At 41.9% G+C, this 23764-nt stretch overlaps 2 protein-coding genes across 3 annotated transcripts in view; one reads left to right on the top strand and one right to left on the bottom strand.

The window, feature by feature from the left end:
* Positions 1-655: 655 nt before the first annotated feature.
* On the top strand, positions 656-9014 carry gpr143 (G protein-coupled receptor 143). Its single transcript, XM_036544657.1, has 9 exons — positions 656-911; positions 3505-3614; positions 3975-4069; positions 4435-4527; positions 4878-4987; positions 5319-5427; positions 6122-6239; positions 6532-6790; positions 8911-9014. Exons 1-9 carry the CDS (start codon positions 656-658, stop codon positions 9012-9014), a joined length of 1254 nt encoding a protein of 417 aa, XP_036400550.1.
* A 3723-nt stretch (positions 9015-12737) lies between these two features.
* LOC118788879 (F-box-like/WD repeat-containing protein TBL1X) overlaps positions 12738-23764 on the bottom strand; it is a 32576-nt gene continuing 21549 nt past the window's right edge. For both annotated transcript variants that reach the window (XM_036545059.1, XM_036545058.1), the window contains exons 2-15: positions 23248-23352; positions 21018-21163; positions 20281-20500; positions 18938-19070; positions 18013-18154; positions 16527-16590; positions 16309-16406; positions 15991-16051; positions 15117-15238; positions 14915-14989; positions 14449-14576; positions 13467-13632; positions 13219-13320; positions 12738-13010 (exon numbers count right to left, since the gene is read on the bottom strand). In XM_036545059.1, coding sequence (XP_036400952.1) covers positions 12984-13010; positions 13219-13320; positions 13467-13632; positions 14449-14576; positions 14915-14989; positions 15117-15238; positions 15991-16051; positions 16309-16406; positions 16527-16590; positions 18013-18154; positions 18938-19070; positions 20281-20500; positions 21018-21163; positions 23248-23305 — 1542 coding nt within the window. In that variant the 5' untranslated portion in view covers positions 23306-23352 and the 3' untranslated portion in view covers positions 12738-12983. The remainder of the gene's footprint in view (positions 13011-13218; positions 13321-13466; positions 13633-14448; positions 14577-14914; positions 14990-15116; positions 15239-15990; positions 16052-16308; positions 16407-16526; positions 16591-18012; positions 18155-18937; positions 19071-20280; positions 20501-21017; positions 21164-23247; positions 23353-23764) is intronic.

Genomic DNA, 23764 nt, shown 5'->3' with positions numbered 1-23764 from the left:
GGTAGTAATGATATAGAAATGTTGAGGGTGGAAATTGTTTTTGTCATTCTGCTAATCGTGAACTTGGATGGGAAAGTGAACCTTTTTTGATTAATGTATTTGCACTGAACGCTGACAGTTATAAATGGGTTGAGAGAAAGCAAAGTGCAGTGACATTCTGAAGGCATTATTCAAAGAGGAGAAGACTAATGGGGAGCAGAACAGACATAAGCAGAAAAAAGGCAGGCCAAGATTAACATCCACTGTGGAGAGAAGAGGTAGAGTGAGGCATCAGCGAGAAAGAATTGAAGAAATGTGCTCTGAGAGTTCCCAGCTTTCATTTCTGGCTAGGCCTCATGTTCTGAGTCATACAAGAAGAGCTTCACAAGTTATGCAAAAGCACACTTCTTCTTTGTGTGCAACACAGAAGAAAATATTTGGATAAAAAAAGTAGAATGGGGAAAAAAAATTTTGCCCTTTGTCTTAAATGTCACTTCACATTCTTTTGCCTTGAGGTCCCTGCACATGTAGGGCAGCTGAGCTCTGGCTGGGAGGATTAAAGAGAAGCACATGATGATCCATCCCGTGATTTCACTGGGAGCTCAGGCCACACTCTAAATGAATGGATTTCCTTTTTCTTTTTCCCCGCTGACACGGTGCATCGACGCGGCGCTCAATGGCATCTCCCCGGCTGGAGACGTTCTGCTGCCCCAACCGAGACTCGTCCACCGAGTTCCTCATTAACTTTCAGCCGCTGTTTTTCAGCGCCATCTGCATCGGCAGCGCCGGGGTCAGCCTCATTTTCTCCGTCCTGCAGATTTTGCCCAAACGGAGAGGCTACAGGCGCCTTGGACAATACCCTCTCCCCAAACCGGCCTCATCCTCACGAATACTGTTCATCATCAGTGTGTGTGATATCCTAGGATGTGCAGGTAAGGCTAATTATAGGCCTACAGAATCAGAATAGACTTTATTGTCATTGTACGGTGGGGGTACAACGAAATTGTGGGAACATCCTTCTGGTTGACGTGCTTGACTTGATGTTTTCAACTTTTAATTACAGATTTTTAATGACCTGTTATTGTGGAGTATGCATCATTCAACCAAGTAATGTAGCATAATTCAAAGGCTGAAAGAGCCAAGAATTTATGGTAGTTCTACAACTCCAGGTGAAGATGTACATACATCATATGCTGAAAGAACATCACACATGTGGAAGCTACACTATATTTACTGAAATCAATCTTCAACGGCAGCTACAAAGCATGCCAATGTTTGACCTGAAAATCTGTTATACGCTTTAAAACATGTTATATCGCACAGGCAATCAATCACACTCTGTGAAAAACTCAAATGCGTGTTTTGACATGACAGCAATGGTTTACAGTCACAGTACGAAAAAACTAGCACGCACATGAAAGCATTTTGTGGTTATATAAAGCAACTGGAAAGAATGAAATTCTTCTGAGGTAATAGCTGTCAGATTTCCTTATTGCATTCCTGCCATACCTCTAGTGGCATTGAACTTTGTGTTTTAAATATATATATATATATATATACACATATATATATGAATACATATACATGAATGTATACATTCATGCAGATAAATGTTTAAATTACAAACCATGCTTTTTGTCACATTTGCTACTTGCTGAAATACTTGTCAAGTATTTAAAAAAATAGAATTGATTGGCCTATTATTTGAGTGCAGATGGCATGCAAGACATGAGAGGAGGAGGGTCAGGAGATTATAAGGAATGTCTGAGTGAGGGTGCTCTCATTTCAAAAAGACAGATAATATTACTGCCAAAGGCCACAGTCTCACAGATTTCAGAGATACCTTATTAAACATCTGAAATACTACGTGATGGTGCTTCAGATCCATCAAGATTTCCATAAGCTAATCATGACCTGAGGCAGGGTGGGAAGAAGGGAACGTGGAGGAGGGTCACTTCCTGTGCATGCTCTTCCTGTGTGCGCATTGCATTACATTATTGGCATTTGGCAGATGCTTTTATCCAGAGCAACTTACATTGGTTGCAGTTTTTTTTTACATGTTATCCATTTATACAGCTGGATATTTACTGAGGCAATTGTGGGTTAAGTACCTTGCCCAAGGGTACAGCAGCAGTGCCCCAGGGGGGAACTGAACCGGCAACCTTTTGATTACGAGTCATTCATGTCCGCCGTGTCGAGTCACACATGTAGCCATCTGTAGTGCAGTGAGCTATGGGGGGGAGCACATCTATACCACCATGAACACGTGCAGCGTAGCATTACAGCCATGATCTCACCATGTGAGGAGAGTATGAGAAAGGGCATCCTTGTGCAGTTGTACCAGTCCCTTCAGGGAAGCATCCTAACATTCAACATACAATCTTGGTTCAACCACTCCACAGTAAAGAATAACTCTAAGCTACAAAAAAACAACATAAACCAAGGGAGCAAGATAGAAAAGCAAACCAACCCATCTGACCATGACTTAAAGTTATGAATGGGAATAGGAATGGCAAACAAAATCCTGGCGCACCCACCTTACCCTCCCCACTGTGCCTTTGAGGTACTCCCCTTAGGCTGCGGATTCAAGGTCCCCTGAGCTGAGGAGAGATGCTTTGTGAAGTCTCTTATCCCTACAGCAGTAACCCAGCACTTTGGCACAATTTGGAATGGCCAATTCCCCAAATTCTGGAATGTCCAATTTGTTATCATTCAGTCCCATTGTATAACCCCCACTGTCAATCCGAGAGAGCGTGGACAAGCATGTGCCCTCCTCCGAGACACGTGATGTCAGCCGCTGCTTCTTGTCACACTGCAGTCCACAAGCTAAGCTAGCATAGAGATGAGTCGGAGGAAGACATTTCATATGCAGCTTTTGCACATGGACCACAGGCGCCCGATTGACCGGGGTCGCTGTTGCTAATGGGACTAAAGCCTCTGCCGACTTACCAACCACTATCCCCGCCGGAACGAAGCCAATGTGTTCTGCCTGTGAGCTATGAGTCACTGTCAGCTAGTGACGCAGTCGGGATCGAACCCGGACCATAGCGTCCAGTCTACACTCAGAACGAGTACTTTCACCGACTGAGCTACTCAGGAGCCCCGTCCTTGAGCATTTCTGATAAACCATTCGTTTTTAAAATGGGTCTACCCGACACACTGCTAATTGCTTTGTCTCTTGTAAAGCCATCCACACATGGCTTATTATTTGGGGGTGAAGTCCAAAAGGTCTTGGCATCCATTATACAAAGTTTAAGGAAAATCTACTCCTGGTCACAAGAAGTGATTGATTTGAAGCAGAATGACTCTGAAAGCTTTAAATGCTTTGAAGCCGCACATATTTGATACTCAGAAATCACATTTGCTCCCAGACACATACCCATCAAACCTTGTGTAATATCTACCTCCATATCACACACTCATCACACCAATCACTGTCTTACTATAACCTGCAGTTGCTTCGAGGTTGTCCACATAAAGGTGTGAGATCCATGGGCCCTCTGGGTGACCTTTTCTTTTCTTCAGGTGTAATGGTGAGGTCATCCATCTGGTTGGGCCTGCCCGACCTCATCAGTGGCATCTCTGTGGCTGGCAACCCTGATGTGTGGCCAGAGGTCTTCTGCGTGGGTACCGCGGTATGTATGAGGACCCACCCCCACTGCAAGAAGAGACATCACTCTCATGCACTTAGCTACACCATTGAGTATCAGTATGTTTATGCTGTTTTGTGACTTGTTTTTTGACACAGATGGAGGAAATCATGGAACTTTAGCAGGCTAAAATAACATTTTATTTATGAACCTTAAAAGTAATCACTGTCCAAAGTAGCCAACCAATACATATATTTTAGTCAACAATGAGAAGCTAATATCCTTCCACCTGTCTGTTAGGTATTTCAGAAGCTGGTGCAGTTGGCCTAGCCATTGTGTGGTTTTGCAGTTAGCATACCTACTTTTACCTTGCAATGAATTTGCCCATTTCCTGTTCATTTTCAGATGTGGATTCAGCTCTTCTACAGCGCCTCCTTTTGGTGGACCTTCTGTTACGCAGTGGATGTTTACTTAGTTGTCAAAAGATCAGCTGGAATCAGGTATGTCCGTGTTCTCTTCATTTCATTTCTGTGATTTCTGAGCACCTTCCTTTATGGCTGCTAAAAGGGCAAAATACACACTAAACAAAGCATATAAACAAATACATTTATTACAATGGTTGATTATGGTTAATTATATCTGTCTGCCTACCTCAAAATGGTAACATTTATATCTTCACTTAACTTCCTTTAATTCGAGGTGCCTTTCATCCAACATGTATTGTCATGGAATCATGTAATGCAGCAATATAGTAGATAAAAACAAGTGATACAGTATTATATTGTACTGCATGTCATGTTTAATGAAGACATGCTATGGTGAGAGATCTACCATGTATAACTGGTGTCCATGGTCTGTCTGTTAGCACTATCGTGTTGTATCACATGATCACCTGGGGCCTGGCAGTGCTGCTATGCGTCGAGGGCGTGGCCATGCTCTACTACCCCTCCATCTCAAAGTAAGGCGACACCAAAATATTACCTTTATATATACTTTCCCAGCTCATGTTTCCCTCATGTTCTGATGGAACCCCTCCAATAAGCTTTTTTTTGATGTGTGTTGTTCGGATTGCAGTCAAAAAGTGACTGAATCACCATGGGCTGTTGCCTGAAAAAAGGGTAATTACATTGCATTCATCATGGGGAATATATTTGTCATTTTGTAAATGTCAAAATGGATTGTAACCTTCAAATAAATTGAAGTTTTCTGGAAAAAGACAGTAAGCAACTGACAATTAACCCCAAAAGGAGCTACTTGGAGTTCCCAACCAAATCTTTGGAGAGCTCATTGCCATAGCTCTCATTTCAGTTGTGAGAATGGCTTGCAGCACGCCATACCCCATTACCTCACCACCTATGCCCCGCTGCTGCTGGTCCTCTTTGTCAACCCTGTGCTCTTCTCCCGGACAGTGTCAGCAGGTTAGTCTCACACAATGCCTCTTTCGCTATCTCTGAAAAATGTGTTTCTGGTAGTTAACTACCCCCCTATTCAACTGAATGAATTACACTCATTTTACACACTTTTACACACTTAGGTCTCAACCTGCGCCAAAAATGTTTTACACCTTTTGTTCTTACTCAGTTATTTACATGAAGATAGACACATGGCATGATGAGATTGCCTTTTGAGTGTCTCATACTCGACACCAGAATTTGCTTATAGTTAATGTTTGCACATAGTAACTGACAATGTATGGATTCTCCACATCTGTCAAGTGTCTCTGTGCTAATTTTTACATTCACAATGCAGTTACATCTCTGCTGAAGGGACGTCAAGGAATCTACACTGAAAATGAGAGACGCCTTGGAACAGAGATCAAAATACGATTCTTCAAAATTATGCTGGTTTTCTTTATCTGGTGAGTCTACATTTCCTGATATCTGAGGTTGTGTATGTGTCTGCACTAGTCAATCTCTTATATCTTTTGTACCAATTTACATAGTTCAGAAATGTAAATCAATCAATCAATCAATAAAGCAACATTTTTGGTTCAAGAAAAAAAAAATCAAAGCTGGGAAGAGATGACCTACCTTCATGCTTTCACAGGCTGTAGACATTCTGCTACAGACCTATCCGTTGACCCATTTACTTGTTAAATCTGAAAATACCCTGAAACCCTGAAAATATTCAGAACTTATTCAAAACAAGAAAATCTAGAGTGAAATTTTGAAGCATTTTTACACATTAGTTCAAAAATCATTATAACTAATACTTAATATTATTTCTCATTAAAACATTGGATATTGTAATAACACATGGATTTCTTCATTTCCAAGTGCTGAATTCTCAAAGTGATGTATATAATAAACTGATAAAACACAATTTATCAATTTGCTCAATAAAATAACTTTCAGATTGTCTTAATTGTAAAAAAATATGGTCATCTGTTGGGTTGGCCATTTTGTTATTGTGAAAATGTGGTAGCAAAAATCCTCTAATCTGGCATTTATACATACTATATAAGAACACCTGTAATATGATCTGTAACTTCCCATTTAGTCTCAGGGCAATAGTAAGAGTTTGCATTGACATGTACTTCTTCTGCCCGATAGCTGGCTGCCCAACATCATCAATGAGAGCCTGCTCTTCTATCTAGAGATGCAGGCAGACATCAAAGCCGGTCACCTGAAGAATGTGCGGAATGCCACCCTCATCACATGGTTTATCATGGTAAGTGCTACCCTTGTCAAGTGTTCTATCATGGTGGGAGCTTGAGGACCCTCCCATGTACTTTTAATTATATTACATTCTTGGCGTTTAACAGGTGCTCTAGAGTGACTTACATATGTTACAATTTTTTAAAATGCTATCCATTTACACAGACAGATATTTACAGAAGCAATTGCAAGTTAGGTACCTTGCCCAAGGGTACAGCAGCAGTGCCCCAGCGGGGAATCAAACTGGCAACTGTTCAGATACAAGTCCTGCTTCTTAAACACTCTGCTACACTGCCACCCCCCAGGGGATCCTGAACCCCATGCAGGCTCTCCTCAACACTCTGGCATTCCACGGGTGGACGGGCTTCGACGTGGACCTGAGCTTCCAGGGACGTCGGGAGCTGGCCTGGGACTCCGCCTCCACCTCAGCGGCTGCCACAGGCGGCTACAACCCCACCGTGGGCTCCACTACCTTCCACTACCAGAGCCACGTTCAGGAGGCCAAGAAGACCATGGCTGCCAATGGCCAGCACCCCTCCGACGCCATCAGCGTCCTTTCAGAAGGTAATGGGCGCTCCCCTGTGTATCAGGGCTGGTGACGTTCAACCTGGGCAGCATCTCAGACACAAGGTCTCCTAATCTGGTCCTAAGGAACCCAAGCACCACACCCTGTAAATCATCCCCAAAAACTGTTCAATAAACCAGTGGTACTTGCTGTGATTTATGGTTACAATAGGGAGGCACCATGGTATACGGGTTAACAATTGTAACCAGATGGTTGCAGGTTTAATTCCTAAGTCAGGCACTGCGTTAAGCAACCTGATTTACAACAGCAAAACACCTAGTGGTTTAAACGGATTTTTTAAAAAAAAGAAAGAAAAGAAAAAACAAAACAACAAATAATGTGAAAAATGCAAGCCATGCAAATTACCTTGGATATAGACCAAGCAAACCGACAACAGCAAAAAATAAACAGGCAATTGAGTCATTGTGACAGTGAACAGAAAACATTTGTGAAAACATATAAAATATCCCCAACATGCAAAGCAGTGTAGTAGCTCTTACTCGAAGAGATGAACTTGTTCTAGAATTGGAACTCAGGTCTGTAATACTAGGTTCCAGGTGCTCCTCAGGGCCAGGATTAAAGATCATGGCAGCAGTGGGTAGAGAGTAAGGCAGGGGAACTTTAAAAAGGGGAAAACAACAAACAGAATGCAATCATGTTGCTATACTTCCATCATATCAAACTCTTCCTTGCTGCATCTCTCAGTGTACATATAGTGTATATATAGTGTATATATATACGCACATAACTACATCAGCTGGAAACAGGTAAAAATGAGCTTATCATCAAAAAAAGAAAAAAAAAAACATTGGATACAACAATGGAACAATGGATACCTGCTCTGTGAAATATGTGCTAAGAAAAAGTTTATTGACTCCAGTCAACACTGACATTTACTGTGGTGCTAACAGCAACATGGGTTTTGTAACATTAGCCTTAGAAGCTGTATGGGTGACCTACTTTTTCCTGCATTACAATTTTTGTTCTTTTTTTTTAATGTGTGAATTGAATAACAATAAAAAACTGAACATGAACAGAAAGGTGTGAATATTTCTAACTAGTAATTATTTAACAATATATGTACACTGATCACTTGAAAGTATTGAATACATATCCAGGCTCTTGACTTTCTTCTCTGAAAGAAACCATAATGCTTCAGTCAGCTACCACCCACAACAAAGTCCCCAAGGCTAATTAGGTAAAAAAACAAAAACAAAAAAACATTAAAACTGGCTAAATGCAAGGCCACTCACCATTAATAATGAAAACATTGTCACTTAAGTGCAGTTGCTGCAAATGTTGTTGGAGTTTCAAATAGCCTTACATTGTGCTCACAGTGCTCGGAGTCTGTCAACTGGCAGAATAATTTTTACAAAGCTGATCATCATAAGTGTCTTAAAATGCCAGTGGTATTTGCTAAGTTGGTAACAGTGCATGGTACAACCTCGTCATCCAATTAAAAAGAAAACATGAGTACATTAAGGACAGAGAAATATAAAAACAATCTTATGAAAAATACATTTCAGCATATTCATATATTCAGCTGAAGCAAATACGATGCAGCCTTAATTAGATTTTGGCAGAAGCAGAGCCTCTTGTGCTGATCAGGTAATCTCATATCCTTGACCCTCAGATGAAGCATTTATTTATGGGCAACTCAGTGGGACTATAGTGTGTGTGGAGCTGTGAGAAGTTGTTCGATTTTCACTTCCATTTATTGATTTTTGGGATTAAGTGCAACATATAATTTATCTTGGTGTGGGTAATAGCTAAACAGCTCTTGGAGATAAATTTTCAGATTTAAGGTCAGTTGATAACAAAAACACCAAATCAGCTGTCATGGTAAGCACCTGATTTGTTAAATTCAGTGTTAAAGAGTATACAGCCTTAACTGAAATGGCAGATATTGATCTTGCAGTGGTCAGAAATACAACTGATTAAATAAAAGGTATAATGGAAGATCCATTTCTGACATTCCATTCCAAATGAGGCTACAGAAGATTAGCTTAGAGTGACATTTGGAAGGTCACAGAAGGGTTTGGAATGCAGAGGCTGAATCAAAGAATCTAATGACACTTCCAGTTTAATAGAGTCATTTCCCCCCATTTTGTCTTGCTAGGTTCAGAGTCTAGTACAATTGAAATCCACATTTCGAGTGAGCTGCGAGACTTTGAGGATGTAGACGCAGATGGAGAGACGTGGGAGAACTCTACACAGCACTAGCTGAGGAGAGGAGCTGCGTCAGCTGCCAGTCTCTGCTCTCTGCACTACGCCAGCCTGTGAACCACAGTGCTCCACTTTAATAGTGTTTTTGGTTCCCCAGTCCTCTAACGCGGGGCTGGCCGACTGAAATGCAGCACCATTGTGTGATTCCCTCCCTGTGATCAGTTAGTCAATGCCCGAATCCAAGATATGTGGCCTTTTTGACTGGGTTGGCAAAATTATTGACACAATGGCATAGTCAAATGTTTTAATCCATGCCAAAAAACATAGTCTGCTGCTGTTGGCCCTCCTCCATTCTAACATCTTTTGTTTGCCTCTTCCTGTCTCCAGATATATTACTGCCCAATATCAGGGCCAGCAGAGGTTTGACAGTTTTCTCTACTTGATACCTAAACAGTCAGCACGTCTGCAGCATTCCTGTATCCAAATATTCAGTTGATTTGACGTCCCTTTTCACATTAATGTTTAATCTAAACAGTAATTTAACAGCCCCTGAGCTACCTCAATTAGCCTTGCTTTCAAATCCAAGCACCTTAGTGACCCAGACAATCTATGGGACATACTTCTCATCATGTTAAGAAACTGGGAAGCAGACACCCCAAATTGGTTCATTAAACACACCCATATGTATAAATGAGTCCTATCAGATAATAATTAACCTTATGGCCCATTGCTGGGTTTAAGCCATTATGTGGTCTTTCTACAATGTCTGCCTTAGAGACAAACACAAGTATATTTGAAGGATTATGTGTTTAATAACTGGAACTCTTCCTGTGTATATGGGTTTTGTATTAAATGATGGAATGATAAAGGTGTGTGCTGCTTTTACGACTGCTCAGTCAAGTCACTGAGTGACAGAACTCTCTCCTATTGCCTTACCTAGAGAAGCCCCAGATAGATAGGACAAGTATACCGAAAGGAAGATGTTTCCTGAGAACATTCAAGAAAATGACAGATTTCAGTCCCATGCCAATCAACCATGACAGTGGTATTAACCTCATTCTTCAGTGATTAATCTTTGCAGACAAAAAAATGTGTGTGGAATGCTGCAGATAAATGCCGTATTTGCCAGAAGTGGACTTTGTTGTGACATTTTAGCTATTTTCCATAAGCCCCTATGTAGCTTGTTAAGAGTACTTAAACATTTTGTGAACATGCCTGGACATAAACTAGGTTTGGGAATTTTAGAACAGATGATAACCCCACTGAAATGTGCATGCCAACACGAGACTTGATAAACTGGATAACTTTGTAGATTTATATCTTTAATTTAGGATTTAAAAAAGTCTAAACCAACATACTTCAACCTCAAGTGACTCTCACAAGCCATGAGGCTTTCTACTTGTCTTAGCATCATTTCTGATGGATAACACTGATTGTCCACCCCTTCACCAAACCTCACAACAGGAATGAACGGCAAGAAAGACAGATACAGCGTTTTCAATATCAAAATAGAGTGATTTATTTGAGACCTAGAGTATGACTTCATTGTTTTGTCCTGGATAGAGCTGGCCTTACCCTAGATGGGGGTGAGAGAGAGGGCCGTCACCAGGCCTCAGGGTCCGCTCGGAGGACCCCTCAGACCGCTTCTCAGTCTGACACAGACAATAACAGCAGAAACCAGACAGCAGCTCTATGTCAACTATTGACCAACTTCTGAACATTAGGCTAAAAAAATAATAAAAAATAAAAAAATGACCATTGGTTTTCTATGAAGACAAAAATAACAGACCTTTTCACCTCACAAAGTGCACTTCAAATTGCTTGAAAATAAGTTGAACACGTTTTAAAAACGAAACCAAACAAAAATGCCTATCAAAGTTGCGTATTAAGCGTTTAATGGTCACCTGCGTTTACTTGACCCCACAGCGTAGACAACAGACATACAAAATTAAAGCTAAAACCACAATATTGGTCACAAAAGAGAGGACACAGCCACCTACAGCAGGCAGAGCAAAAAAAAAAAAAATCACAGCTGAGAAGGCTTTATGAGGCCCTCAAAATTACCTTGATAAATGAAAGCCGAGAAGCAGAAATGTGACCGCAATAGGTAATTCAAAGTTTCCAATGGAGACTCTATTTTTAGAGTTCTTCCAGTGCGTTTATACCCCTTTTCTACTGTTGAGCTAAGCGAGCACGACCCAGAGCTAAAGCTGGTTGACATATTACAATGCAGCTGCTCTTCTCATTACACTACCTGCAAACTGATACATGATTAAAACCTGAAATCTCTCATGTAGCCACATTAAAAAAGACTGCCTAGACCTAGTCTTCTTTACAAAGCTGAGGTTTCTCTCCTTAAGAAAAGTACATCTTTATCTAGTTCTGCTTTTTCACTATGACCTGTTATGGCAGTATACTCCTTTGTATGTTCTGCTTATTTCCAGCACTGATGTTACTCAGCTTGACAACTTGACCCACAGCTCGGTTATAGAAAGGTCAGCACCGTTAATGAGCACGGAAAAGCACCCTGAACCTGACTTAAGCAGACCATTGTGCACTCAGCTAAAGAGTGGAAAAGGGGTATTAAGGGACAAGCAACCCCAGCCCTAAGGACTGGAAACAGGAAGGTTTTACAGAGACCTTTCCAGAATCAAGTAATTTGAAACCCTACACTGGTATATGAATGAAAACCAGAGACCACTGAAGGTTGGTACTGTCCATCCCTGGCATGAACTATCCTTGTCCTCAAGGGGGGCTGTGTGAAAGCTGGGGGTTTCTGGGATGAATCCTGTCATTTACGCTTTTCACATCCAGCTCTGAGACTCCAGCTCTGTCTTTGAGCCACTCAGCTGACGACTGACAGCAGGAGGGAAACTGAATGGAAAATTAAAAAAAAAGAACTTAGTCAAATAATTAAAAAAAAAAAATAGTAGCCCAATGTCTCTGAGGGAAAAAAAAAAGAGCAGAAGCCTAGAAAGCATGACCGTTATGTGTTCTGTACTGTATATAAACATATATACACAGTATATAAATGTGTATATTCATCTATTTTACAAATCTTTACATTCATTACATTTACATCCAAATGGAAGATTATATAATTATGAACCACTCATCTTGTGTCCACAAAATGTCTTGTGTGCACTGACGTCCACAAAAAGGTTCTTTTTTTGTTACACATTTTGCTATAACTTCAATAAAAAAGTTAGTCTTGGCAGTTTTGATTCTTCATTGATCATAATGTTAATAAATGAATGTATACACAGAGTGACCCCATAACCATGCCTGGTCCAACCATCAGAGGTCCAACTCAAAATGATCAAAAAAAAAAAAAAAAATTACACTTGGAACGAGCAATTCTCCATAGAAAGATGGTATCCACTGTGTGACAGATTTATTTGTTTATGCCACTGCAGCTCTATAAATGTCACTCACGGAGGCAACTTTCTCTTTGTGTACTTTGCCTTTCCCCCCCAAAATAAACACAAGCTGGTGTTTTCCCTTGACAGTCTTTTCCATAGGCAAAGCTCCTGTGGCACCTGTGGATGTCCAGAAAACATTAAGAACAGTCTGGACACAAGCCAGAAAAGAAATCCACAATAGCTCTCTTCTTTGGCCATCTTCACAAAGTGACTAGGCTGATCGAGCTGAACATGCCGCAGGCCCCTGGGTGACCACTCCGCACACAGCAAGTGAACAGCACACTGGCGGTGCTACATTTTGACCTCTTGCTCTCTGTATCCAAATTAAACCCGACACACATCCACATTCGGAGAGGGGCTTTTTCTTTTTTTTTGGTTTCCAGGATTTGGTTTTTTTTGGCACAGCCATTTGGGCTCTTGCTGCTCTCCAGCGCCCTCACCAGGTGGGTGACCAGCAAGCGGCCTGATCTAGCTTGCCAAGACGAACACGTTGGCTAGTGTTCCAGTAATTTCAAAATAGTGATGTCTGAAACTGTCATGGCAGAACAGAGGCGGCATTTTGCCGAACATTCCAAGGGTCAACATCGAAGCCTTTGCCGAGATGCTATTTTCGGAGGTCTAGAACACATACCTGGAGAAGAAAAATGAATTCATAAGGATTACTGACATTTTCACATGTAAAAAGCATGTATTGTCGTTGTGTTTTTCTCTCCAGAGAGTCCTCTCTATTCACACAGACAGACGGACACAGACACACGTAGACACGCACACAGTCACATTACTTCACGAAACAGCAAGTGTTAATGAGTAAGGAGCCAGATGGCGTTTGGATGACTTACTGATCCATCGGACGCACTGGCCCCGACTTTATCCCCTGTACTGTTCCAGCACACTTCGAAGATGCCCCCGGTCCCTCTGTAGCTGTGAACCAAAGCTCCACTCTAGAACCACAAAAACACAGGGTCATTTTTTTTTCCATTTGGCTTTCCTCTTTGCCCCTTGCTTCAAACACATCCCATTTTAATTAACGATCATTTATGAACACACAAGTAATTAGACTGTCAAGGTTCTGGCTTCATACACTCACCGTGGTGTTCCAGATGTGCACACACTTATCAAAAGAGCCGCTGGCCAGGTACTTCCCGTCGGGGCTGAAGGCCACGCTGTAGACGGGCTCCTGGTGTTTGGTGAGCGTGTGGACGCAGATGCCTCGTTCCACGTCCCACAGCCTCACCGTCGAATCGAAGGAAGCGCTGAGGGGGGGCATTACATTACATTACATTATTTGCATTTATTTGCACTCTTATCCAGAGCAACGTACATAGGTTACAATTTTTTACATGTTACCCATTTACACAAATGGATATTTCCTGAGGCAATTCTGGGTCAAGTACCTTGTCCAAAAGAACAACAGCAGTGCCACAGTGGGGAATCGAACCGACAACCTTTCGGTTACGAGTCCTGCTCCTTACTGCTATGCTACACTGCTGCCCATGGGACAACACTTTAAAAATTGTACAGGGTCATGCCAAAATCAGCTCCATTTGAAACAAGTCAGGACTAACAAAACTTGGATTATCCAAGAACAACATTTGAGGCCAATGCAATGTACAGAATAAGAAATCTCGCACTCTGTTAAGCGTGAGATATTATTCCGAGGGAGTCACTCGGGAAGAGGATGACGCTGTGTAAGTGCAAAAGCGTGGAAGTATCTGTCACCACAAACACCACTATGCACAAGTGTTAATGATGTGAAAATCTGCCATCCTGCATTGACACGTTTTAATTGAAAGGGTATTATTAGCAAGCCTCCTGCGCTGTTTCTATCAGACCTCATGTCTCAACTTAGCTGTGACAACGCTGACAAAGATATGGAGGCAGGATTACAGCGCAGCAGTCTGTGCTACAAAGGGCTGTCAGGAACATGGACTTGCTGCCTAGTGTGACAACTGCTGTGCTGTCACCAAGCATTTTGGGTGCTTGACTGCCGTGGCTAGTACAGGCCTGTGCGGTCACACCCTATCAGGGTTTATCCAGCTAATCCACAGCCGACTGCTGCAGTGCCCCACCTGGCCAGCATGGTGCTGGAGCTGGGACTGCTGGTGCCGGGGCCTGTGGGGCTCCATTTGATGGTGTAGATCTCTTTACTGTGGGCCTGGAGGTCATGCACACACGAGTCCTGCTTCATGCTCCAGATCTGAAACCAAAAAATAAATAAATAAATAAAACACCGGTCAGAATAGCAGGCACAAACCCACCACACAGGGACACAAAACAACAACTTATCATTTTTGGGCATTATTAATCAACAAAATACATCACCATTTGTGGTAAATATGCTAAATAATTCATAAAAGTTGTGTAATTCAACATTTGGGACTCACAATGGATCCAGTTTCTCCTGTATCTTGACTTAACATCAGTATGTGTGTGAGGGAAACAGGTGACAAAAAAAAAAACACCACAGACAAGATCCTCCATAACACTGTAATGAAGGCGTGTCCCTGGCTCCTATTTGGACACCGAAAACCTCACCTTCAGGGTCATGTCATCGGAGCAGGAGGCCAGCAGCGTGCCAGACGGGTCCCACTTGATGGCGTTGACTTCGTTCTGAAAGACAAGATCGGCTAGTCAGGGTCTTGACCCTCCAGGCGTCGTGACCCTAAGCCAGGGTGAGCGCAGGAGCCGGAACGCGTCCGGAGGAAAGTGACGTGACCACATTCGCAGTGCTGCTTACCGTGTGCCCCTGGAAGGTCTTGAGAGGCCGGTCGCTGCCCAGCCGGCACACGTGGATGCACATGTCCGTACTGCAGGAGGCGAAGGTAGTGTTGTTCTGCCAGTCAACGTCCAGGGCTGGCGCTATGGGGCACGGAAAGGGCCTTTTCAATCGTCAGTACCAGGGCACCGGACACCATCAACCTCAATTTCACAGAACCATCTATTTTCATAACAGCTGCGCTTTTGCTTTGTAAAGTTTATAGCCAGACAGTGGTGTTTAAATAAAGTAACTGAAAAACAACAAACTAAACATTTATTTATAGATGAATACAGATATAGATTTACAGATATTTATATAGATGCTATTTATTTATTCAGCAGGTCATAATGCCTGATGGGCAACAAACAAAGAAAGTTTAACGACAGGATGAGACTGGTTGTCCTGTTCATTCACCCACCGAAATGAGAAAATGGAGGAGACAGGAAGTTGGAACAGCATACCCCGCAGATTTCATCACCCCAAAATAATACCCGAATAACCCGAAACAAATATCAGGCATCAACTGGCTTTTACACTTCACGACCGCAAGAATATTACAAAGGAAACTACTCAAAAAGCAGGAAGAAATGATAAAAAAATGCTATCAACTCTAATAAAACTGACATAATGAAAACGGAGAAATGGTTTTAATTAGTGTATAGCAAAACCCTGGCAGAGGATAGAGAGCACATCTTCACAACAAGCAGAGAGAATGTGGAGCAGCCAGTGCAACAGGAGGAGGGACAGTGGCGTTCAATGGCAGACACTGCTGTCACTTCTGGCAGAAGGACTGGTGAGTTACTGTTACGTGCATGGCCTCCTGTCGGCCAGTCTCGGACACGCAGTCGCCTACCTGAGTGGAAGGGAAACTGCTGCTTGGCTTCACCCGTGTGCGCATCCCAGATGATTGTCGTCTGGAGAGAGTGGCATGATTGCATGATTAACATGTTAATGTCTGTTTCAGAGAGGTTGCAAGTTCTCACCAACTTGCACTTAACTCAGATTGTTTTATATTGTTGGATATATACAAATTCATGGTAAAAAAAGTTCCAAGCTAACTATAAGATTGTGTATCTGTCAGGATGCAAGCAAATAAAATTGGCTGAGACATATTCCAGCATAATACCACTTCCCTCCCAAGAACATATCAGACATGGGTATATTCACACACCTTGTCAACCCCTGCACTGAGAATGCTGTTTCCCTTCTTATTCCACTTGAGAGCAAATATAGGACCTTTATGTTGTCCCAGTGTGCTGGCCAAATTACCTTCAAAAACAGCAGACAGTTAAATATGCAAGAATTAAATGTCACGCGCAAGGAAAACAATGGAGGGATAAACAGTTGAAAGTGAATATCATTTTAATCAAAGGGAATTCTGAAAAATACCATCTTTTGTCCATATCCTTGCAAAGCCATCATAGGATCCTGTTGCTAAGAGCGTCCCATCACTCTGTTGATGAAATAAAGCACTAATCATTACAACTACGGTGACAGAGCGATGTCCTTACACAGGGCAACTTATAATACATGATAAAATTGCTATACAGTATCAAACACAATCAAAACCTGTTAATCTGAGGTGTGTTCAAATTAGCAAACAAAGGCAAACGTTTGCGAACGTTTTCAAACAGTTTTCCGTTTGCTTTGAATTCACTGCGGACGTTTGCAAACACATACAAACAGTCTGAGGAGGTAGTTCTTGGCGAACAGACAAGGACGCTGGACTAGAGATAGATTTTATTTAATCTTCAAACAATAATTCAAGTGGTTAACTTGTCTAACTGTCAGTTACGTTGATACTTTTTCTGAAAGCCTCTTTTTTATTATCAATCATTATCAATCCTTAACGTTAGCTAAGCAATTGCTCTCTGTGGTCGTTAGTTTAGGCTAACTCGCATACATCACATACCGCTAAAACGTTAGGTATTTAAATTTTGAAACGATACCTTGGTTGTTATTAGTAGCCTAGAGGATTAATGTCATCGGCGTAGGCTGACCTAAAAACCGTTCAAATGTAAAAGTTGAAAGAAAACCCGTTCTCCTGAAACATTTGCCTCAGTTTGCCGAATTTGAACGCACCTCGGGTGTAAATATATAAAAAATCCCATATATTAGAACAGAAAATAATTTAATTCAAGTTGATTTAAATGCAAGCCACTGCACAACCTCTGCTAGATAAATGAAAATGAAGTTACTGTTTAAATTAAATGAGATGTAATATTCAATATAGTCTTTAGAAGATAGTGTGATAAGAGACTGTAAAGGATTATATTGGGAGGCATTTCCCAGTTACTAGTCAATTTTCCAATTCCCTGCTTGTCTGCAGCTAACTGAATGTCAACCTAAATTTCTGGGTAAGGAATTAAAGAATGTGGATAGATACATATGATTTCTGAAGTGAAGATAAATGAAGTGAAGTTAAAGAATGCTAGCCAGTTAAAATGACTATATGGAGCGCAGCAGGGTGGCTCTTGGGGGTTTCACATATATTTAACAGAAAAGAAAAGTGACAGATTGTGGAGGGATACAAATCAACACAGGGCGGTAAAGGAACGAGACTAAATTAGAGATCATCTTTGGAATGATCGAAGTTGGCGGGAATGCCTCCAGAAGGAAAACCACGAGACTTCACTAACATGGTGAAATCAGATACACAATCATCCAATCAGAGGGAAGGACTGAGAAATAATCATTATCATGATGCAAATGACAGGAGAAGCAATGTAACATTGGAAGCAATGAGGGGAGCCTAGCAGCCAAAATGTAGCCTTTGGGTTATGGACACAAAGAACAAGAAACAAAAGGACCACAATCCTTCCCCACAACAACATACACTGGCAAACAGGTATAATGTTCTCCCATGAGCACTCACGTTCCAGTCCAGGGAGGTGACGTCCTTGTTGCTGGGGACGTCCTGCCCCCCTTCTCTGATGCAGTGTCTGAGTACCAGCTGAGTGGAGCCGTTATTGCCGTTCTCGTTCAGGTTCCATATCCGTGCAGTGGAGTCGCCCGAGCTGAGAACCAACGCACAGGCTCTCTGAGTCCGCGTGTATTACAACCGCATACTGAGAGAGCACTTCAGAGTGTATGAGAATACAGCACTACATACTGCAAGAGCATATCTAAGTGTATGAGCGCGTGACAGTACATACCGAGAGCACGCAATTAAGTGTACAAGCGCACAATACCATATGCTGGGAGTTTACTACTAAGTGTAGGAGCACAGTGCTGCATACTGAGAGAGCGCTACTAAGTGTAGAGCACACAGTTTTAATAAATGTGGAGCAGCGCAACTGTCACTATAGCATGCGGGCACTGTACAGATGTGTCACTGACCATCTTCTGACAACAGACTGAACCACCTCTTCAGACCGCATCACGATTCCATCTCAGTCCCCCACCCCCTGACACTTGCTACTTGTATTACTTGCTGTTTAATTTACGTGTAGTATCGTGAGGTATTTTGGATATTATCATCTCATGACTGATGTATGGTAGTATACCTGGCTTCCATTGTCTAGTCAGGTTGCGCAGGTTAACTTGTGGTAAGGCTTGAATGGTGTTATGCTCAATCTCACTGGTCTGGGAGTGCTGTTAGCCTGGTCTGACACTGTTGCTCATTTAACATGAATGGATTCACCTCTGTTCTTTTGTGCTGGAAGTCGCTCTGGACAAGAGCATCTGCTAAATGAATATAATGTAACGTGTCATTAAGTGTACTGACTCACAACCTCTCTCACACGCACAAGAGCACATTCACACACCTGCCTTCTTTCACCGCGGGAGACCAGACTCACCCCGATGCCAGCAGATCGCTGACTGGGTTCCAGGCACAGATGAAGACCTCAGACTCGTGTCCCCTCAGCACGGTGGCCTTGCTGGCAGGGATCTCCATATCCCCATCGATCTCCATGGCCTCAGTGTGGTTATCTGCAACCAGACGACCCCGCTCTTTTTAACCGCTGCCACACGTTCTTCCCACATCGCGCCACTCAAGGACGTGACCTACAGATGAACGCTCCTATCTTGTTTCCATCAAATCCTGTTCCCTAATCTTTTTTTTTCTCTAAATCAGCAGGCTTGCAGCTCTATTTTGAGCTCTTAGTGAAATAAATACATCTGCATCCCTTTTCTGAGGTTATATCACGCAGCTCAGCCATTTCACCATACACCTCATCTTTTATAAACACAATTCCATAAATACCTGCTAGCCTTTACTTGTGTCATCCCTATCACTCAGATAGCTAAATCTGTGGTGCTAGTATCAGTTTAATTTCTGAAATACCTCAGTGTCATGCCACTGTCATTGGGAAGCAATTTGTGCAGGTGTGTGAAGGAAAAGCCTTCACTCGTTCTCTAGAAACTCTTCGTGTTCGTGAGTTGCACTTAATTGTTAAATATGTACCTAGTAAGCATCTTTGTCTTACAATTTGCCATTTTGTCAATAAGTGAGCTCATTTCAATCAGGTCAATAGCTTAATTGTTAATTGTTAGTTTGTTATTAAGTCATTACATGCGTGTAATTGATTAACTGTAATTGACCAACAATTGGCTAACAAGCCTCACCAAATGAAGGTGCTTGTTATATACAGGAGTGTGTGGTTGCACTGGGGTACATTTTCTGATCAGTTGGTTGTGGCTGCGTACTCAGGCTGGTTCTTTTTCGCTTTTTAAGATAAGTTGTTTTGTGCAAGTTAGCTTCTTCTGTTTGTTTTTGTTCTTTGCAGCTTTACAATACACTATTATATGTTCATTCATTTCTGTACTATTATATGTTCAATTATTTCTTCATCAGAGCACTAATACAAGGTAGCATGAGACACGTCATCACAACATATGTAATATTCTTCTGTTTTACAGTTTATTATTTGCATCCTGGTATTTGTTTTCATATTTAAATTAAACAGGCTGTATCACGATAGCTTCTGCACAACTCTAAAAATAACAGTGAATGGACAGAGGCTTATATCTGAGAAGCAATGCTGATATAAGTTCTGATCTCCCATTCCGAGAGCTCCTTTTCCCTGAGAGAACCACAAACCCCACTATAAGGGAAGTACTCCAAACGCTCAGTTAAATCCTGAAAGCACACAGTTCTGTAGTAAAGCTATAGTGTAGCAGTTTGAAGCGTGCTGCTCACTCATGCCGTGGCCCCCGTTCTCCTCCCCGTTGACGGTGGTCTCCCCGTTCTTTGGCGCGTTGTGCTGGCCGGCGGCGGCGCCGGTTGCCATGGTGCCGGCGGCCTGCTGCTGTGCCAGCTTCTCGCGGAAGGCCTGCTGCCGCGTCTGCACGACGTCCGGCATCACCGCGTCGATGAGGGACAGGGATTCGATCGGCCGGCCGTCGAAGACCGTGCCGTCCTGTCGGGGGGAACGACCACATCCGTCACTATCAGCACATGCATCAGAGCCTGTCCGAGCTAAACTTGCTTAAAACGTAAGAATTTGTCTTAGACATACAATTACAGCTATTTGGCTTTTTGTCTGTCAAAGGCTAAATTTGCATTGCACCAGCTGCATTTGAAAGCATTCATGAGGCTGCGTGCACTCAGCACTTTCACTCAAACTTCTTTGTGCATAGAATCCAGGTTTCCATTTCTGCTCTCAGTTAAGTGTCAACATCACCGGTTTCCATTGAGCCTCTCACGGGTTTGCTTTCTGCATCAAACACTGAAACATGACTGTTACAAATGAATGTGTAGCCAGTAATACACTGAACGGCTCACCTTCCAGGTAAGACAACATGAGACTGAGAGATTTTTTAAAAATTTTCCACAAATTCTATTGCTCCTCTGTGCTTCGGGTTGGGATCGTCCATGGTGGCTATCAACATTAAGAGCAGGGTGCTCCTCCTCCATTTAGGGCCCTCAGAGCTCACCTCATTGATACTGATCTCGGCCTCGACATACTGAAGGCCCTTCTGCAGGATGGAGATGAGGGCAGCAGGGGGCACTAGCGTCCCATTGATGTTGGACTGGCTGATGTGGCTCTCGATGCCGAACGTGAACGCTGAGTGGGAGAAACCTGGAGCACACGGATATGACAGGCATGATACAGCGAGGGCCCCGACACCCAACACAAACATATCAAATGCACGTGGCACGCCAGCCGGTTTGGTATGCTGACACAGACAGCTTTCAAAGCAGCTGTTTGCCGTGCACCAGCGGCGCGCGGCTTTGATCTTGACGTAACTGATTCTGATATATTCAAATGTCAAATCTACCTTGCAATGCAGATTGATGGGGCACAACATGTGCCTTGATTTTTTTTCATTGAAATTTGAACTTGAAATTTTTTTTTCTAAAATTTTATTTCAGATGATTCCTTTGAGGGTAAGCCTTGCGTGATGTTTTCAATCACACAGAAAAGTGCGAGCAAAGACTCATCGTATGAAGTTAACTGTTTAACACATGGCGACAGCAAATCAGATGTTGAGAATTAACAACACTTGTATTCCACGAAAAACAGCTCAACATGGATCCACTGGCGTGTGCACTTCCAGTCAGGGAATGCAATGGACTATAGCAAAAACTAGGGACAGTATCAGACAGCGTGTCAGTACAAATGCATCACTATGGCCCAGTTTCCATTTGGGTTGTAGCATAAGCCTGCACATGTTTAGGGGTAATGTGTAAGGTCAAATAAATTGGGCCATTAAACATGCAAAAACATGCTGCAATAAATCACCACCTTTGGGAGCATCATCAGTGGGTGGGTATGCTACCTTTTCCCCTTTACTAGGGTCAACCAATATATTGGCCATCCAATATTGTTTGCCTATACACAGACCTATTTGTACAGATACTGGCATTGGCCTGTTAGGTGCTGATAATGGGCCAATCATATGTCTTCCCTCACACTGATGGTTCTCCCCACAGCACAAACCATGTGTGTTTAAATTTCACTTTACAACACCACTCAGTGACTAAACTATAGAACAGTTGGCTATACATGAACATGTCAAACTCTCAGATAACCCAAAATGTGTCTTTAGAATTTACATACAGTACCAGTCAAAAGTTTGGACACACCTCATTAAGGTAATAGAAAAAATGCATCTAAAGACATTTAGATCTAAAGATTTAAGCTTAAATGCTTGAAATTTGTTCCATAGACAAACATAAATGGTGAATTTGATGCCTATGTATGAATTTCTTTGCAAAAAAAAAATATATATATTTTCCAAAATATTCCAAAAGATTTTTTTATTTGTTTATAACACTTTTTGGTCACTGCATAATTCCATTTGTGTTGTTTCATAGTTTTGATGTATTTATTATTATTCTAAAATGTGGAAAATGGTCAAAATAAAGAAAGGAAAATGTGTCCAAAATCGGAACTGTACATGTACACATCCAAATATATTCTCACAAAACGCAAGATTTGCCTGTAGAATTCATACACATGTGCACATATAAATATATTCTCACATAACCCAAGACACGCCTGTAGAATTCAGGCTGGAAATCCCCCAAAATCAGCATGACTGAGTTCACAAGTCGAAGATGCTGTGGTTTATTCTGTGTCAATACGTAAGCAGGGACATTAGCTGACACTGCAATGACAGGCTACAAGCACAATATGGACATTCCACAATCTGTGCAATATGGGTCATAGACTGACTGACAGAATAGTGGTTTTTCCCTATATGTTGGGTAATTATAGTAATCATGTCTTGTCCCAATAGATACCACAAGGCTCGTGTAAGACTAGTGTAAACATGGCTATAATCTGACTGGACCGAAAGCTCCTTCATTCCACATCCATTTGTCAATTAAACTGAGCAGTTACTTGAGAATACTGTGGTTTATGGACTGTGTACCTGCTGACACAAGAACACTCTTAACCACACCACTTTGCAAAAACATTGTCTTCCACATCTTGTTTAAACCCATGTCTGACAAGTAAAACCATAATATCAGACAATTTTCTCCATTGCAACACATATCCATACAAGTTACATTTCATTTATAGTACAACAACCCTGACGAAGTCAGAAATTTTGTCACATAGCTATTTCATAAAATCTATAATTTTCACAATTTTCCACATCTTCATCTAAAGCTTTCAAAAGAAAAGAGGCAAGTAATATGTGACAGGTGGTTTACCTGACTCCTGGAGATATCTATAAACCAAGAAGTTCACTTCATCGCTGGTTATACTCATCTTAGTCCACCTCAATGGATGAGGTCTGTATAAAGGCTGGGCCCACTCTAAAAAGAGAGAGATAGGACCAGCTGTTAGACAGTGGTGAAAATTGATTAAAGTAAACCTTTTCACTGAGGCACTCAGGTCACTGTCAGTAACACTTTCCGAAATATTCACTTCATTCAATTTGCATTTGGAATTGGCTTTGAATATCTTAATTACTATAAACAATATTCAAGGTATAGCATGTACAGCTCAAGTTGTTAATAATTCTTGGCAGGTTAAGGGGATTACACATGATGATGAGCAAAATACAGAGTCATGTTTTCCATGCAACATCTTGAACCATTCAGTAGAATATGAACAGAGAGGTATAATGAAGAGGCACCTAACTTAAGTGTTGCACTGACACTTTACAGTCAGATTCTTCTGCTTTTTGCATGATTTGTTGGTCTTTAAAAATGAATTCTAATAGTG

Source organism: Megalops cyprinoides, chromosome 14 (assembly GCF_013368585.1).
Source record: "Megalops cyprinoides isolate fMegCyp1 chromosome 14, fMegCyp1.pri, whole genome shotgun sequence".
NCBI classification, from domain to species: Eukaryota; Metazoa; Chordata; class Actinopteri; order Elopiformes; family Megalopidae; genus Megalops; species Megalops cyprinoides.
Note: the sequence above shows the minus strand (reverse complement) of the source record. Positions and strands in the feature narration are given on the sequence as shown.